Below are 19,517 nucleotides of genomic sequence, written 5' to 3' on the forward strand. Positions count from 1 at the left end.
TCTAGAGAGATATCTACAGAGGTATTTTCAGTCAGGACACACACACTGCAAGAACTGCCTGGGCTGCTGAATTTTTGGGTGCACTCTACACCGAAGTTCTAAGTATTAAAATGGTAGACTCATATAATAACAGGAGACTTAGAATTTGATCATCAGTTTTACAGAATCACAGAATGATCTGAGTTGCAAGGGACCCACAAGGGTCATCAAGTTCAGCTCTTAAGTGAATGGACCTTACAGGGGCTGAACCACCAACCATGGTGTTTTTAGCACCAGGCTCTGACCAGCTGAGCTAGTCTTAGGGTCTCTGCACTAAAACTGGCTTTTCTTCCTTTCTTTTGTTCCTGGTTTGTCCCTTGAAATGCTGCCATTTCCTTAGGCTCTTTTGGGTGTTACAGACACTGCAAAGGGAGAGTCTGTGGGGGGGACCTTGAGCTGTCCAAGTGTTTCTAGCAGCTGTGTTCTCAGTGCATTGATTTTTGCCAATGTGACAGTAAAAATAAAAGTAACTGTACAGGGGAGTGAAAAGGGGTGAACAAAAAGCCCACAAACCACCCAGTGTCTGAAACTAAGCCAGTCCTTGCTGTGAGAGTGGGAAGAGTCCTCTCTCTGCAGATGAGTTCTGTGAGCAGCAAGTCATGCAGACATCAGTGACTGTGAAATAATGACTTTGTGTCAGAGTGTGGCTTGTGCTCTTGTACTGCCATTACTTCTCTTCCCACTCAGAGTACTCATTGTACCATACTTCCAACATGACAAACACACCTGGAATGAAAATACCTGGCTGTATCCTCACAGAGAAACTCCTAATTATCGGAGAGATCCTGAGGTTATGATGACAATGCTGCCTGAATGCAAAGTGGTATTTTCCAAAAGGGCTCCTAGAGAACCCTTAATCCTGCCTTGTCTTGTATCTGTCCACCTTGGCACTTTGGGGTCAAGTTGTTCCCATGAGGGGCATGTTTTCAGAGGGCATCTTGACTTTTGCAATGCTCTGGGTAGATCTGTCTCACCACTCTCACTCTAATAGCTGAATATGTGGAGCTGCAAAATGCAAGTTATTAGTAGCAGCTCGCCATGGATCTATTTGTGACCACGTTGCATAGCCTGTATGTAGTAGGTGGATGTTGTTGGGAAAGGAAGATGCTGTAGTGAGAAATATCTGAGTAAAGTAATACTTCTAGAAGGAGTTGGACTGTCTTTATCACAGACATTTTAGCTGAACATTGTGAGGAGTGAAAAGCTCTCAGTGAGGAGTTGTTGTCAGCCTTGCCCAGCAGCACCCTGGGCTTCCCTGACCCTTCATCACAGGCTGCTCACATTGGGGTTGTGTGGCTCAGTTCAGAAAAACGGGGTAAAAAAGATAGCAGTGCACGTTTGGCCTGCAGAGCCAACACTGGAGAGACAGGAGATGAGCTGGACCCCGCTCAGCACTTGGAGTAGGAATTGGATTTGCAGGGCTGGAGCTGCAGAGGTCAAGCACCCTGCAAACACAGCTTGCACAAAGAGCACAACGTCACCAAGGTTTCCCCTCTGCATCAGCTGAGACGTTGGTTCAGTATTTTCTTTGCCAACTCCAATGCAGGTTATTGCTAAATTCAACCATTAAGAATGAAAGTCTCCGATCCATGAATAATTTTTTAAAAATTGCTTAAAAATAAGATTGTAATTATTCAGCAGGAGGCAGTTTTTTTTAAATAAAAATTGCACCATGAAAACCAACAGAAGCTTGATGCAATATTCAAAGTGCCTGGGACTGTTTTTAGTTATGCTGGTTTTCTCCAAAAATGGCCCATAAAAATTTATATTATTTTAGAGCTTTAATTAGGTAAGTATGTAAACTAAAATAAATAAGAGTTTTGGAGACATTCAGAGGGGAAGAAAAGACAATATAAATGTTCATTCTAATTCTTATTTAGATGAAGAGTAATTATTTCCTTTGATGTTAAATCACCTTTTCTTTTTCTCACTCCATCCATGAATTTTCTCTCTGCTAACAGAACCTTGGGATTTTATTCCCAAAGCTTTGGCCCTGTCATTCTGCTTTATTAAACTAGCAGTTTGTTTGAACACTTCAGTTACTCATTAAATTTTACATTTTCTCTAGCTGTATTAATCACTGCTTTTTACGAACTGGGAATGTAAATGATCCCTTTGCCATCTACGCTGTGGGATAATTTGCCTTTGTAAGAGGCTCCTCAGCATTTCATGCAGTTTTCCTAGTCTTGTAATAAGTGGGTTTTTCTCCCTTCACTGTAAGATTTACTTTGGATCCTGCTTTTTACTATTGTTTTGTACAAAGCAATTCCCCCCAAAAGTCAGATTTTCATAAAACTAACAGTCCTGTTTACGTGCTGCTCTGGCATTAAACTGTGCCTATGCAAATGGCAAAATGCAAATGTGGGAATGTGTTAAAGGAGCCACTCTGTGGCTGGGGGAGAGAAATTGCTTCTCTCAAATCTCCAAGCCTTCCAAGCGTGCTCTCGCAGATGAAAACTGGCTTAAATCCCTTGGGAAAATTTAGCTCACAGAGATCAATAACGTGTGAACGTGGCACAAAGAGCCTGTTCACAGAGAGCACTGCCATCGCTGCTAACCCGGCTGTGGAGTGACACAGGGACAGCAGCCAGGGGTGTGCTGAAGGCAGGGAATGCTGGTGTTTTACACTTGGCTGTTCCCAGCACATTTCCTCATAAACATGGAAGCTTTGTAGTGAGGAGCTCCAGGAGAAACGGCCTGGTTGTCTCAAGAGCTGGGGAAGGGAATCCAGTGCTCCAGGTGGGGTTGATGGGGTTAGGATCACACGGGAGATGAGGAAACAATCAGAATATCCTGAGCTGGGAGTGATGCCTTGGGAAGGCTGACCTAGAACAGAGACTAGACAGGGCTAAAGAATGAAGTAGGGATTTATTAAGAGGCCTCAAATAGATCCACCTTGGGAAGCACAACCCAAAATGGTCACAAAATGTGCAACAGGTCACGGGGTCTCACACTTTGATCAGCTCTGCTCCATTTGCACATTGGAGTTCATTGTCCCATTCCAGCTTTAGCCCATGAAGTCCCATCCTCCTTGTTTTTCTCTCTTCAGCCCACGCTGTTTGTGCTCTTGGGCCTGAGATTTGGATCATTTGTCTTTGGGTTTCCAGCTAGAGAAGGAATTGTTTTGTCTACCCACTCTGTGAAGAGAGCTTACCAAGCCCAGACCCACACACTAAAGCAGCACAGAATCTGAAAAATATAAAAACTAAAACCTGAGGCATCAGGAGGGACCCAGAGGATCACCCAGCCCAGCCCCTGGCCCTGCACAGACCCCCCAACAGCCCCACCCTGGGCACCCCTGGCAGCGCTGTGCCAACGCTCCTGGAGCTCTGGCAGCCTCGGGGCCGTGCCCATCCCCTGGGGAGCCTGGGCAGTGCCCATTTGGTCCAACCCACACCCCAGTTAAACTCTGGGATTAGTAGCCTATCCCTGTAACTCTGGCTGTAGGGAATCTAGCAATTAAAAGAAGATGAAGCATTTAGTTTAGGAAATGTTTACATTTGGAGCCAGAGTTGCTCCAAGATTGCTGTGATTTCTGTAATATCACAGTTTGCCCAGTTTTATCATCAAGATTTGATCTTCGTTTGAGAAATGCCACATCTGGAAGAACAGCAGCTTCCCCATGGAGCAATAGGCTTCCCTTGGCAGATGGTTGTGATTTAGACAACACCAATGCTTTTAGGTCTGAGACCTACACTCCGCTGTCCCCTGGGGTAACCTGATCTCCCTGGGATGGTTCAGGCTTGTTCTGTTTCCAAGAACTGTGCAACAAAGGCTCCTCACACTTTAAGGACCAAATCCACTGACTGGGGGTCCTGGGAGATACTGAAGCCAGAGGACAAATAGATTTCATTGCTTGGAAGGGTCAGAGAGGATAAGAATGACCAGACCACTTGGGATGGAGTAAAAGAGGAGAGAAACTTGAAGTGCCAAAGGACTGAGCTGTCTCTGAGCAAAGGCTCAGGACGGATTGGTTTTCTCTTGCAGTGACTGCAGAGCTGCTGCTCTCTGCACCCACCAGCCTGTGTGTGTGTGTGTTTGAGTCAAATAGATCAAAACACACTTACACTGCTGCGTCTTTCAGCAACGGCTTTCATGCAAATTGTGGCTTTTTTTTCCAATAAATTACCCTTAATTTGAGTCAATAAAAAAATCTGCCTTTCCATTACTGTGTGATGACTCTCTCTGGCTCCCTAGTGAATTCACAAATCTGTTTCATGTTCAAGCCTCCAAATTATTTTGATGAGAAATAAGGCAAAGCAGTATAAACTAAGTTTTCTGCGTGACTTTTCAGGACCAGGTGTCTGCACTCTAATTTGCCACATTTTGATGCCACCCTCCTTGTGTTTTAGATGTGGGAGCTGAAGCTGAGTCTCATTCAAATTTGTGTTCTTGTTATTCCTATTCAGATTCTGAATACTTGCTAGTGAAAGGCTCTAATACTCCAGTAAGTCCAGGAGCAGCTGCTAAGTCTATTTAAATGATACTTTGTACCAAGCTCAAATTGTCAATAAAGGACCTTTTTCCTTCTATAAAATGCCTTTTTTTTTCTTCTTCTTTTTTTTTTTTTTTTTTTTTTTTTTTTTTTTTTTTTCAGGGTAAGCTTAGGCAGCAACTACCTGAATGTATTTTACCTTTCAGGTATGGGTAAGCATAATATTTCGACACTTTTTATTTGAAGCCTATTGCCATCTTCAACTCACTTACCAGATTTGGAAAACTCATTTCAAGCGTCTGCAAAACCCTGAAATCAGGCTAAAAGAAGCTGGTGCAATATACTTTATTCACAGCTTTGATATGTCCAATAACATGCAATTATTTTTATGTTCTTTGAGGCTGAACCACTATTAGGCTTTGAGGTTGAAATCATGAATCACTTGAGACAATCAGAAAATAAAGGCTTGCACTGATCAAGGGTTTTATTGCTGAAATTACAACTCAAGCTTGACCACAAATAGACATCCCTTTTCTAGTGGTGGCATTTAGATTTTTGAAGTCTGTAATGTGAGTCCTGCAGGAATTAGTATATCCTCTACCCATTTTGATTTGTGGAAACCCCTGGACTACTTTTCTTTCCCTGAAATATTTTTTATGAAGGTGCAGACCACTGTACAGCAAATTTAATTATCCTGGCTTGCTTGTTTTTTAGTCATCTTTAAAATAGTTTGCAGTGTCTCAGACACCCAGAAAAAAAATATAAAGAAACTCTGTTAGGATTTGAAAAGTGTGATCTGGGTGGATGGAGGAGAATGTGGCATCAGAATGATTTGCTGCATGAATCACTGTGACTAAGTGTCCTTTACGTACTTGCCTGGGGTTGTTGAAGTCTGGAGTCAGAGCCTGAGGGGATTCCTGCCTTTTCCTCCCCTGGCCCTGCTGCAGTCATCCTGCAGTGTGGGAAGCACAGCTCAGGGTCACAGTGACTGGCTATGTGGGACAGTGTGGGAGAGAAAGAAATGCCTTAAAGAGGAAGAAATATCCACCATTTCTTGTTCTGTGCTCCTCTAATTGTGCTTTATAATTGAAACCTAATGAAGTACGCTCTGAAAAGTGCCCGAGCCATTCAGGCTGGGTTTAATTCTGCAATTCCCAGCATGGGAATCCCAAGTCTGCATCTGCAGCAATTAACCTTGGTCACCTCCTCACCAGGGCACATTAAAACTCGGGGCTTCCTCTGGTTGCTCATCAAGGCACCGCAGCTCTGCCCCTGCCCCACACTGGCCCAGCAGAGGTGCTGGCACTGTGGCTTTCCTTGGCACGGGGCGACAGTGGCACCGAGGAGCCAAGCTGCTTTCTTCCCCTTCTGCTCTCTCCAAACACTTCTGGAGTTCTGGGGAAAGCAGGGAATGCAGAGCACTGTGTTGGAACCCTGGTTACTGAGAATTTTAGACTTTCTGTGCTGGCAGGCACTGACCCCCAAGAGAACACTGCATTTGACCTGAGGCCGTGGAGAAGGCTTCCAAAATTGATTGATAGAACAGGGATTGTGGGTGTGGAGTTTGGATAGAAGTGTGAGATATCACAGGGTGGAAAACTTAGAATTTAAGGGTTTAGAATATAGTCATGTATATAAAGCAAGATGGAGGATTTAGGGTGGAGGCTGCTCCTTCTTCACCTTCTTCTCCTTGGGTTTGGGTCGTTTTGTGTAATTGGATAAAAAAGCCCAAATTGTGGGCACGGGTGATTGGTTATTGAGTTAAAAGTAAAAATAATTTAGGTGTCATTTCTTAATTGGACAGTTTATCTTTAAAAGGCCTGCTAGAAAGAGGGATAGGGCTCCATTCTTAGCTTGTTAGAGTGAAGTGCTGTAGAACTCAGGGTTTGTGAGACTGTGACATAGATAAGAACTAATAAACATCTGAGTCCCAACAAGAAATACCATCCCACACATTTAATCCTGACCTTGGCAAAAAAGAAGCAAGGACTCCGTTAATTGGTGATCCCATGTGAGGAGGACACCTATCAGGGCTGGGGCCTCCCTGAAGAAACAGAGGTAACAGAAGCAGTTAGAAGCTGGAAAAATCCCTGGGGAAGAAAGAAAAAAAAAACAAAACTCAACAACGCTGCACCAAGCAGGACAAACCCAGAGCAGGTTCCAGGTGTGCTCCTGGGGACACCTTTGCAAAGGGGGAGGACTCCAAAAGAGTCTCCAAAGAGTTGAGGTGCAATTTTTATGGAGGTTTTTCTCCTTACTTATGAAGGAGAGGTGGAGCTAGCCAGACTCATCTGATTTTTACATCTCATTAGCAAAAGGGAAGAAGCAGCAGAGCGATCCTAAAAGGGGAGTTGGAAAAATAAATTGGATTATTTTAAAGTTCATCCTTTGAGACTCTGAGCTGTGAAGACTTTTAATGCCACCTAAAGCAATTCAAAGTATCTTTGGAGCATCCCAAGGGTGGAGTGAAGAGTGCTCAGAATATTGCTGTTAATATGGGGAACAAAAGAAAGGGAGTTGAACCAATCTAATGGATTGTCCAATAAACGAAATTCATGGCTGACAATATTCCTACAGATGAAGTAGTAGGAAAATCCAATAGACTATTAAAAAAGGGAACAGGGAAGTATCTTTTTCCACTCCTGTTTGGAACTCAAGAGCAGGCAAGTGTAATGAAGTACAGCAAGTGCATTATGCCAAGAGTTTTGCAAAACATTTTTAAAGTGTGATTGAAATGTTTTTTGTGTGGATTGGAAGTTGATTACAGCACCATAAAACCAGAACTGGAGTTGAGAGGTATCTAAAGATCTTAATAGTTCACTTTTCATTCACAAGGTCTCCACACTGTGCCTTCAGAATACAAAATAACACAGCTGAAATAAACCTTACAATGTAAAATGGACCATAATGCACATAATACAGTTATTTTTGTGCTAGTCAGTGTTTGAGTGAATGCCCATGTTTTCTCAAATTGAGTAAAATACAAAAATCAATGTAGCATGGGGAGAAAGGTCTGGAGCTGGCTTTAGTTTGTCCTTGTGTGAACAAAATGAATCAGCCTCTGCTCTGAGTGCTGTGTGAGGCTTCGCTGATGTGGTTCCTGGGGTTGCTCATTTGGACACCCTGTGGACCAGCAGTTTTATTTGAAGACAGGTGGATTTTAGGAAATGAAAAGATATTTATACAGAGCAACACACAAAGGTCTGGTATATATTGTTATATTGGTATATTTTGGTATATTTGGCATATTTTTCCCCCTCCAGCCTCTTTTTTTAGTGGGCAAGAGGTTGGTAGGCACTGGATTTTTAAGTCTTAACCTTTGAACACCCCTGTCTGGCCAGTCCTGTGCCCAGGTCAGATGCCCCCAGTGATCCTGGAGCACTGTGATGAGTTGGGAGGAGCATTGCCTCAGCTTCTGACTTTGGAACACATTTTCTGCACTTGCTGTGTGTTTTCTCCCTCTACAAAGAGTATTTAGCTGTTCAGTGAGACGTAGCTCACTTGGAGCTAATGGATAGCTCAGAGACACCTTTGTGTGGGAAGTCACTTAAAAAACAAAAAAATGAAACATTTGTTTTGGTAGAAATTTTTTAGCTTGCTTTATAAACTGTGGATTTTACAGCCTCTGGCTTCTGGGAAAATATAGTTCAGGTAAATAAAGCAGAAAACTTGCTGCAGCAAACCTGATTGGAGACAACCTCTTCTACTATAGTAATGGGATTTTATTCATGTAGTACCTAATGTGTCTGCAAAAGCTATATCCCATGTATTTACTCCAAAGCAGTTCTGTCCCAAGGAACAAAGAATGTTGTTTTTCCAAGGTGATGGAGGATTTCCAGATGTCTTCTGACTTTGGATTATCCCCAGGATATTAGCAAATCAGGTCCAGGATTTATTCAAGAGGGAACAAGCAGCAGTGAGTTTATTCAGCAGAAGTTGCAAACAGTCAGTGCACAAATGAAAAGCATCTGGATGTGAGCAATGGGAAGTATTTTAAAGGCTCTGTAATGCTGGGCACAGGATTTGTTCTTTCTGATTATGTGGTTTTATTAGAGGGGGAAAACAAAATGTCAGTGTCATGCCACGTGCCCATGAGAGAGGGAGGGAGCAGAAACTTTCCAGCAAGGGTGGGAAGAAGGACGGTGTTATGTGAGGAGTTTAGAGGATTTAAATGGCTTTTTTGAATGAAAATGTAGAATGAATCCTTTAAGTTTTAGCTGGTGCAGCATGTTGAGATGTAGAAAGGTTCAGAGAAGATTTTTGGGATTGGGGCAGTTGGTGGTTTACCCCTCGGGCTCAGCTTCTGTGCTGCTCTGAGATGGGGTCTGGGGAGCTCTATCCCCCCTTCCCCATTTGCCCAGATCCCCCCATGGCTGGGCCTGGGTCCTGCCCCTCTTATCCCACTGGCACAGCAAGATGGGGCCAGCAGAGAGCTCTGCAAAGCCCAGCTCCATCACAGCTGAGCAATATTCGTGAGAACTTCAACCTTGTCCACCTTTGCAGAGCTGCTCAGGAAAACATGTTCCATCTTGCTATAAATACCAATACACAAGACACCTTCTTAAACACTAAATTCCAAGTTAATATTTTGCGTGTAAACATTTATTTTCTTCACTGTTATCTAGCTCAAAGCTGACCATTTTTCTGCTAGAATGTTGCAGAAGCAACTTGGAGGTTTGGTTTGGTTTTTTTTTTTGGTTTTTTTTTTTGGTTTTTTTTTTTTTGTTTTTTTTTTTTCTTTCTTTTTTTTTATTTCTGCTGGCTGAAGCTGTTCAGGTGGATTTATTTACTATTACTTAGGGCATTAAAACAAGGTTTTTATATTAGCTTCAGGAGGAATTTCTTGCCCTCTTATTTATGGCAGGTGTGCATGGCTGGTTTGGCTTCCATTCTGTTTTGCAGGGCCCCTGGATCCCTGGAATTGCCCAAGGCTGGGTTGGACAGGGCTTGGAGCACCCTGGGACAGTGGAAAGGGTCCCTGCCATGGCAGGGGTGGCACTGAATTAACTTCAAGGTCCCTCCCAACCCAAACCATTTTGTGATTCTTTGAATTGAGTCTCTACTATTACATTCCTTACGTTTAACAGCCCATGGGGTGTTGTAGAGGGATCATGCTTCTCTCCTGCTCCCTTAAAGAAAACAAGCAGCTCTGATAATATATGTGGAAAAGAAGGGATTCCTTCTGTTCTTCATGCCTTATCTTTCACACCCAAGCGAGGCTTGTGCTGGAATGTGAAGATGGAGGTGAGCTAGACAAAATATTAGCATGCTTTGATGCAAAACAGAGATCCGAGTCCTCCAACACTGACACCCTCAGCTTTGAACTTGAAATCAAATGTAGAGCCCACATTCTGGGCCCTGGCTGTTTATGATTTACACTCTGCTTGATACCAGCCTCGGAACTGGAAGTGGCAAGTGCTCCCAGTCATGCTGTAAACAGGGATGGGGACTGTGCCAGTCTCCATGTGGCACCTGGAGTGGAATCTCTGTTGCAGGAGGAGAATCTCTGTAGCTACTTAAAATGATACAAAGCCACAATTATACTTCACCTTTGGAAAGCAAATGATCTTTAATCATCTGCTGAAACTGTGGTTTGCCAAGATTAAATGTAGGATTAATGCCTGAAAGTAAGGATTTCTGCAGAAAAAGCAGGATAACCAAAGTCTGGGCTTTGTCCCATAGACCTGTACCTGCTTTTTGCTCTTGGGTTCAGTGGGCAGTGACTCTGTAATTCACTGCTCTATTGAATCAGGTGTCCATGCAGTGGTGTTTTGCTGTGGAAGTGTGGTTCTGAGAGTGACCCCAAGCAAGGGGCTGTGGTGGAGAAAAGAGTTGATTTTCATTCTCCAATGAGTTTCAGGCTGGGGAAGTGTTGGCTTGCCAGGTTTGAATTCAGAAGTGCTAATTGTCCTTACCCAGCTTGAGCCCTGGTGCTCAGAGCTGTCACTGCAGGGGAGGAGGCAATTAAACCTTCATGGCTCAGCCTGGTGAGCAGCGACTGGGGAAGAGCTGGGTGGTGCTGGAATGATCTGTGCAAGAAATGTATAATTTTAAAAGCATCTTATGGATCTTGTCAAGTCTCAAACGAGCAGGAAGGGAAGGCTGTTGTTGGGAATGGCTGTTTCTTGCTGTTCTTCCCATTGAAATCTGAAGCTGCTTTTGATGTTGGGTATCTTATGAACGATACAAACTCAGGTTCAGAAAGATGTCTTTTGGAAACTCAGTGCTGACTACATGAGAATAAAGCCATATGTGGTAAGAACTGTGGAGAAGCCTTATGAAATTTCTGGAAGGTCTGTGGTGCTCAAAATGATGGTGAGTGAGAAGTTCAGTAGAACATCTTCATTTCACGTCTTTCACTTCACCCTCTGCACACACTGAATTCAAAATAAAACATTTCCAGCAGAAATGGAAACCCTAACCCTAACCCTGAGCTACAGGTGGTTTTCTTCCAGCATACAAACCTGGTCTAGTGGAAGGTGCCCCTGTCCATTGCAGTGGATTTGGAATAAGATGACGTTTAAGGTCCCTTCCAAGCCAAACTATACTGTGATAAAAGTCCTTTTCGTGGTTAACTCACATTGCACGTGGCATCTTAACACCTGGCTAGAGGAACACTGCTTCCCCGAGGCAGCGACTAGGGAAATGAATGGTTATGTTTGTATAACTTTGAGTTCAAGGATATTTCTGTCAGACTTGAATGCACCAGTTGATTTGTGTTTATTTTTGGGATACAGGGAAAAATGAAGTTTTCCTGTAGGCTTTATTAGAGCATGGAGTGGAATATGTAAGGCAAGATTTAAAACTAAATAGCCTATTGTTTCCTGAGGTGTTTTCAATCATGAAGCCTTGCAGTTGGTTTCCCCTCCCCTCCATCTGCAGTGCTGAACCCTGTGAAACACATCCAGCTCTCTGCTGATACCCGACTCTCTTATCTCTGCACTCCTATGAATTGCAGAATGTTTTCCAACCCTGGAAAATCACACTTTGACTGTGACAAAATTCTTCCTTATCTATTTATGAAGTTTCGTGCAAGCCCTGTTAGGAATTTGAAGCAAGTGGTGTGGCAAAGCACAGGGGAAAGTTCCTGGTGGCTGCAGGTGCTGGGCAGGAGCAGAGCCTGGCAGTGACAGAGCTGCTCTGCTCCGTGTTGGGTGTGAGTGCACTGGAGCTGGGCTCTGGCAGCTGAACACTGAGCATTCCTAAAGCTGCTCTAAGGAGGATTTAAACACCACTAAGTCAGGCTTGTTCACAGCTGAGCCTGCCTGGGTGTCATCTGGGTAAATAGAAGTGACTCCAGCTCCAGAGAGGATTATGCAATTGGGTCCAAAGTGTTTTCAAAATGAGAATTACAGAACCCCAGAATGGTTTGGATGGGAAGGGATCTTAAAGCTCATCTCATTCTACCCCCTGCCATGGGCAGGGACACCTTCCACTATCCCAGACTCCAAGCCCTGTGCAACTTTTGACTTATGCACATCCAGGGATGGTGTGTCCACAAACTCTCTGGGCAACCTGTGCCAGTGCCTCTCCACCCTTATAGTGAAGGATTTCTTCACAATATCAAACCTAAATCGTTCCCCCTTGTCCTATCACTGCATGCCCTTGTGAAAAGTCCTCTCCAGAAGGCTCCACTTTAAAATAAGAAAATAATTAAAGCTGGGACTGGTTTGCAGCTTTAATTTTCTGGAATGCCAGCAACTTTGCTGTTTCAGTGGGTTTGGTCCCAGGTTTTCCATCAGCTGAGCAGGGCAGTCAGCACTGGGACAGGTGGGACCTGGTGGTAGGACACAGTCCCACGGGGCAGGGGAAGCTGGGCCCAGCCCTGGTGTGGGAAGGGACTTCAGACAATGGGATTTTCTGGTCAGATGGACAGGCTGCCTCCTGCTTGCTGAGCAGTGCTGGAGGAGCTGACATCTGTGACAATCTCTGGGATCCTTATTCCCAGTGCAGTCCACCTCCCCATGCCCTGTGTGCTGCATGGTATGATAAGAATTGAGGGATAAAAATGGTCTTGAGGCCAGGTCTTGCTTCACAAGGCAGGAGTGAGTTCAAAAAGCAGCAAGAAGTCAGGAAAATCTGCCTTTTCTTCTGGCTCAGTAAAGGGACAGACAGCAGTGAGGGTGTCCCTGCAGACCCTGCTCCTGACCTTGGCACACTCATGCATGGAGTGGCTGTGTCATCTTCCTCGTCCTGCCTCCTCTCTTGTCCATAGCAAGAGATTGTTTTAGTCTTGAGGCTGAGTGAAAAAGGGGAGGAAAAAAAAACTATTATATAGAGAGAGCTACTGCAGCTACCTACCTGTCAGCTCCATATCATCCCCAGATGGGAGGGGTTGCAGGAGGGGTGTGGAGAAGCAGGATGGGCTATTTTATGAAGACAGGCACATCAAACATAGGTGGGAATGTAGTGGAATAATGCAATGGATTTATAGGCTTCAAATGCCTTCCCCAAACTGCTATGCAGGCTGTCACTAAAATGGAAAATAGATATAAGATTGTATAATGTACCCACAAAATAGTGTGTGATTTAACAGCAGTACTTACCATTTGCATTGAAACAGGCTGCAATTGCTAAAATCAGAGGGGAAGCTTAAAGTCCTAATGTTTGATGGTAGATATGGCTGTAGAGAGCAAAATGCTGCTCACTGGGGCTGATTAATTCTGTATGGCAAAAGATATAAGATGAAGTGGTCTGCATACCAGGATCAATTGCTGTGGGAAGAAACATATGAACATATTTTTTTTTCCCCTTGACAGGCAAGCTCTCAATCCTGAGACATTGGAGTGTTCTGCCCTCAGTTTTAAGGTTATGAACACACAAAATCCTGACAACTCTGTTATTCATCAGGGGGAAATCTTACTCATATGCACCAAATGTATGGGCAGGCTAAATGGATCTATCAGCTGTGATTTCAGCAGAATATTCTGCCTTGTTAATTTATTTATTTAGGAGGATTAAAGAGAGTCTGAACAGCCATCCTGGGTTCCCTGAGGATTTTAGTAGTGCAGGGCAAGAAGGGCCATTACAGTGGAATGATGAGATCTTTATCACAATTTGTTCTTGTATCAAGCTTAGGGCCTCGTGCTTGTGCTATTATAGCTTCTTCCAAAGGAACTTCTAAACCCAAAGTTAATTCATCACATCTCAGGATGGTCCATTTCCCTGTTTAATTACCATATTTTTAACAATTTTTTTTCTTTTTTTTTTTTCTGCAGGGATTTTTTTTAACTTCTAATTTTCAACCCTAGTTTCTAATTTAGAAAGCACAGGACAAAACACTTTCTTCCTCCACCATGCAAAGAAAGAGTAAAATTCACCAGACTTGTGCACTTGCTTGTTCACCAGTTTTGAAAAATCTGAGCGGGTTATTTTTGTTATTTTTTAAATTATATGTTTTCTCTCTTGCAGTGGGAAATAAACGTGTGCTTCCTAGTTTAGTTAATACCTCTGCTATCGTTTCTCCCTTCCCCATGAAAGTTTTATGTCCTTGTAAGAGAAGTTCTGCAGTTGCAGATGATGACAGTTAGCAAAATGTTCACATCTCCCCAGAAAATTATGTTAAATTGGGCTCTGGGAAGGAGAGAAGAGCTGTGCTTATGCTCTCAATATTACATCTACGTCTCTGGGGTTGTTACCATCGCTCAGTGATTTAAAAGAGTTAATATTCCGAGCTTTAAAGTGAATAAAAAACACAGGGAAAGATGGAATAAGAGGGGGTGCCCCTGGTTAATGGGGACTGGAGTGCACTGGAATTGGTTGCTTAAATAACAACCAGGAGTGAACTTGTTCACCAGCCTACTCCTTTATGCTGATCTTTTCTTATTTTATTCTCCAATCTATCACAGCAATTATGCATCACTGAACACCTGAACATTAAACCTATAAAGCCTTTTTTGATAGTTTCCAGTAGACTCAAACTTGTACTGTTGGTCTGTTTTACATTTTACAAAGAATTTGGACTTATGAAGCCAAATTTTGCACAGCTGATAGTGGATTTCAGCATCTGAGCACCTCCTGAATGCCCAGCTGCAGAACCCCGGGCTCAGTGCTCTGCCCCCCTTGTGCTGGTGGGAAAATTGCTGTTCTTTATTCTTCTGAGTTCCTTCACCATTTGCCTTTTTGATTTTTTCAAATTTACTGCTTTTATTGCTTCAGTATGAGAAGCATTTAATTAACTCAGTGAAGGAGGTTCCAGGGAGATTTAGGATTTATTAATGTGTATTTTTTTTTTTTTGCTCGATTTTGCTGTGTTTAGATCCATAGCAGTGCTGGCCACTAAAATTTTGGGACCATCAAGTTCCCCTGGAGTTGATGTGTGAATTCTCCATTCCCTATGGAAACTCTGGATAGACATTCCAGTTTGCAGAGAAAAGACAACTTTCCACTTAGGACAGTGCCTGATCTGCAGGGAGATCAGGAAGGTGGTTAAAAACCATAGAGCTTCAGTCTTGTGAAAAATTTCCTCATCTTTGTATTTTCTGCATCAGAATGCAAATAAATATTTTCAATATTTGCAATCAGAATTATATTTTAGAATATATTTTTGGATATTTTTCTGTTTGTTTTCTGCCTGTGCTTTTAAACTTTTAAATTAATATTTTTTTTGAGAATAGAGAAGAATTAGATGGCTCAGCTTGTCTTTAAAATAGATTATTTAAAATAATTTAGAACAGCTGCTTTCGAGCGATTGAGTCATCTTATTTTTTAGATTAGAATCTCTTGTTTGTTTTGTAATGAAATGCTTTGACACTTGGAACAAGAAATTAAGATAAATATACAGCATACAAACCACAAGACAGGTGTTTTTTCCAGCATCCTTCTCGTTCCAGAGAAATGCCATATTTCTTCTCCAGACATGTTTTTGTGCTTTTATAAATTACTCCAGAGTTGGAAATTTCCACACTTTCTCAAAAATTTTTCACTCCCTGATTCCCTGCAATTTCTCTTGCTTCAGAAAATTGAGTTTAAATCAGTTGAGAAGACTGGAAAGTCCTTGGTGCCTTCCTTTTAGCTGGCTATAATGTGGTGGAGCACACATGGAAATGAACAGAGAAGCGATACATTGATTTTTGTAGCAGAAATCCTCCCACCCAGGGCCCTGGGTACACACAGACCCACGAGTGTGGCACTCCTGAGTTATTCCAGTGGGGAAATCCCAGTGCCCAGCCCGTGGAGCTGCTGCTGGCTGGGAGGAGGGTGGCAGAGCAGGGATGTGTGCCAGGCCAGCCCCAGGACACGCTGCTGGCAGGGCCAGCTGTGGCTGCAGCTGGAGTGGCAGCTGCTGTCACTGTGCCTGCAGGTCCAGAGAGGAGTGAGGCTGAGACAGAGCTCTCAGCTGTTGATCCACACTCAGGGCAGCACTCAGAGCTAAGAACCAGCAGGTAGCTCGCTTGGAAGAGAAAAATGATTGGTTGGTTGTTTTTTGCTGAGCTGGAAGAGTTTGCCTTCTTTTCCAAGCAGCCAGCTCTGTTTCCAGGGCTGCTTCCTCTGCTTCACCTGGGGTTTGGCTGCTTAACCAGCAGCACTCAGCAGTTACAGAAATCCACATACTTCTCAGCCCCACAAATTTGTGTAGAGGAGTGTAGAAGCCCTGGTTTTATAAATGGCAGTCTGGAGAACATCAGGTCCTTGTGATGGTGAGGAGAGTCTTTCCAGAGGTGGGCACACAGCCAGAGGCTCTCCTGGCAGGCTCTGTGTGCCCTTTCCTGCCCAGGGGCTCTCCTGGCAGGCTCTGTGTGCCCTTTCCTGCCCAGGGGCTCTCCTGGCAGGCTCTGTGTGCCCTTTCCTGCCCAGGGACTCTCCTGGCAGTGTCTGTGTGCCCTTTCCTGCCCAGGGGCTCTCCTGGCAGTGTCTGTGTGCCCTTTCCTGCCCAGGGGCTCTCCTGGCAGGCTCTGTGTGCCCTTTCCTGCCCAGGGGCTCTCCTGGCAGTGTCTGTGTGCCCTTTCCTGCCCAGGGACTCTCCTGGCAGGCTCTGTGTGCCCTTTCCTGCCCAGGGACTCTCCTGGCAGGCTCTGTGTGCCCTTTCCTGCCCAGGGGCTCTCCTGGCAGGCTCTGTGTGCCCTTTCCTGCCCACTCCAGTCACTCAGAGCCCTCCTGGAGGGAAGCAGAGAAGAGCTCAACCCTGATGAGACAAGAATTGTTTGCTGTTTCTGCACCATTTGCACTCACCAGCCCCTAAATATTTTTGCTGCTGGACTGGGTGACTCTGGACACATGCACAGCTGTGCACTGTTATGTTTTTATCCTCTGTGCTGCATACAGGTACTGTTAATGTGTTAAAATCAAATGCTTTTGGGGGACAAGGGTGGCTCTGAATGTCTCCACATCACCTGGTTTAACAAGGTCCATATCTACTGGGAACAGACTCTGCTGCAGAAAAGGTAAACTCACATTTGGCTGTGCCACAAATCTCTCTGCTGGAGTTTGTATATCCTGAAAAGAGCCTTGGGAAATCCTGAAGTCTGATTTGAGTGAGCAGTTGCTCTGAAAATTGACCCACACTACAATATCAAATTGGGGACATTCTCTCAAGTGCTGTTTCCTCCTTCTCTGCTTCTTGTGAGTTGACCCAGGTTGTTTTAAGGTCCCTTGTACTCATTCTCTGCTACAGTCAACAGAAAAATAAAGACGGGTCGGTTTGTTTTTTTAATCAGTGAGTTGGTTTTGTTCTTTAGTGTTTTTTTTTTTTTTTTTTTTTTTTTTTTTTTTTCTTGAAGCTTTTGTAGCTCTTTTTGCCTTAAGGGGATAGGGTTTTTTTGGTTTTTTTTAATAAGGAAAAATAACTGTTTCTGTAATGATTTTAGAACTGCTGAAGGTAGCAGAATACATTTATTTGTATGGATGGAGATCAAGGACAAATGCATCTTTCGCTTGTATTTATAACCTTCAGTATTTCAGTGCTTGAAAATAAATACCACTGATTTTGCATAGGCCACTGCCTGACCTGGGCATCCTGTGAACATGCTGTTCAGTGCCCCAGGTATAGGAAATTCCCTTTATTTCCCCCCAATTCTTATTTTTCTGATTCCCCTTTACAATTTTATAGAATTTCTATTTCTCTATCTCTTGATGTGCCAACAGAGCATACAAGATTGCATTGGCTCATTCATACATAAGAATAAATTAAATGCATTTTTCTTTCTGGAGTTTAGCTATGGCATGGACAGGGTCATGTCTTTGGATTTAAGTATTTGTTTCTCAATTTAATTCTAATGGTCCTCTTACAAATTCCCTTGCCTTGAAGTGCCTTGATGCAATAAGAACTCTCAAAATACTGTCCCATGCCATGCTGGTTCTTGACTCTCTGAGGGAAAAGCAGAGGGTGTAGAGACTTTCTTCCTGTTTTTCATTTTTTGTTTGTTTTAAGAACCATTATGCTCAGAGGTCTCTTTTTCTCAGGTGTCTGGCATGTAATAAAAATTTAAACCCAGATTGTAATTCCTGGAAAAATTAGCTGGTTTTCAATGAAATCACCTGCAAGCTGTCTAATTACTTTAAGAGTTCTGCTTCTGTACTTTCTTGTTGCTGCTATAATTCATGTCCTTTCTCTGTTACACTGCCTTATCTTGGATGTCAGCTCCGTCTAAACTGTTCTTCTCTGTCCAAATAACAGGATTTATATGCTCTCACCCTTCTCTGGTGTCAGTAACATCAGTCTTGGTCTCTTATTTATCCTGTTATTATTAAAGCCTCCCTTTTTAAACACTGGATATTTATTTTTCCTCAAAATGCAACGTTTTCCTCCTGTCATAAAGCAAGTGACTTAAAGATTTTCAAAGGCTCTTTCAGAAAGGCTGGGAATTAGATTCTTGTGGAGACCTTAATAAAAAATTGAAGACCTCATGTATTAACATATATTGATTTATTCATAGTGTTTCATTACAAATAAGTGAGGATCCCACAATATCAAAAAAGGTTAGGAGAGCAGCAGAGCATGGTACATTATATTGACAGCTCTGTTGAAATTGAGCTGCCTTGGGATTGAATTTGGAACTCGGGCAAGGAATTGGCTGGTAAATAAGTCATGAGTCTCCCTTGAAGTGTCTGTACATGGGGAGGGTTGCCATGGGTGAGGATGCTGAGCTCAGGCAGGTTTCACGGTGTGCTGGCACCAGCTCCAGGTGTGCTCAGGACATCCCTCCAGGTCTGGAGCCCTCCAGGCTTCAACCAGACACTGCACCACGTGTAAATCTGCACTCTGAGGCTCAGAATGAGGGCAGGGAAGGGATGGCAGAAGCTGGTTTCCACAGAGAGAAGAGCTTTTGTCTAAAGACATGGTGATCTTTGTTTCATTTAAATGTATTATTTCATTTCAGCGTATTCTCTGCAGCACAGGAAAAGGCCTCCAAAGCTTTTGTTGTCAAAAAAAGGCTTCCATTGTTTTCAGCTGCCTTTTGAGGAGATGATTTGCCAAAAGGAAACGTATCCATGTTTGCGCTGAGGGTTTTCATGAGCTGTGGGGGCTTGCAAGGATGATTCTCATGAAAATCCTGCCGGCCGTGCTGTGTGCTCTGGTTTGGCAACAGAAGTTCTGAGCTTGGGAACATAAAGCAACTCTTTGCATCTTTTGTTGTAAGTCAGCACATGCTGAGGTTTTAGCCGAGAGAGGAAATTAGTTTTTCCCTAAGTAAAGCCTTGGAAAAATCGTCATGTTTGTTTGACAGCACCCAGACACAAAACGGCTCGTGGGAGATACGGAAATAATCCTGAAATAATTCCTGTGTTTGCAGTTCAGCCTCGAGAGGTGACAGAGCAGGGGAGCAGGGCCAGGTGCAGAAGGCCCCTCACCACCCTCCTGTCCTTGTTCTTCCTTTGCAGATCACGTACAAGGCCGTTGGGTCTCTGGATCCCAGTGCTGACCTGTCCAGCCAAAGAGGGAAAGTCTTCAAGCTCCGGAACGAAACCCATCACCTTTTTGTAGGATTGTACCCAGGCACCACCTACTCATTCACCATCAAAGCCAGCACAGTCAAGGGCTTTGGGCCACCCATCACCACCCGGATTGCAACGAAGATTTCAGGTACTGCTTTGGAGAAGAAGA

The 19,517-nt window shown here is 43.6% G+C and overlaps 1 protein-coding gene across 1 annotated transcript in view; it reads left to right on the top strand.

Annotated features, from left to right (window-relative positions):
* The window catches only part of PTPRT (protein tyrosine phosphatase receptor type T), a 442,398-nt gene that overhangs the window by 303,847 nt on the left and 119,034 nt on the right, over window positions 1–19,517 (top strand). The window contains exon 10 of the mRNA XM_053958427.1: window positions 19,295–19,496. Within this exon, the coding sequence (XP_053814402.1) occupies window positions 19,295–19,496 (202 nt within the window). The remainder of the gene's footprint in view (window positions 1–19,294; window positions 19,497–19,517) is intronic.

This window comes from Vidua chalybeata, chromosome 17, assembly GCF_026979565.1.
Source record: "Vidua chalybeata isolate OUT-0048 chromosome 17, bVidCha1 merged haplotype, whole genome shotgun sequence".
Classification (NCBI taxonomy): Eukaryota; Metazoa; Chordata; class Aves; order Passeriformes; family Viduidae; genus Vidua; species Vidua chalybeata.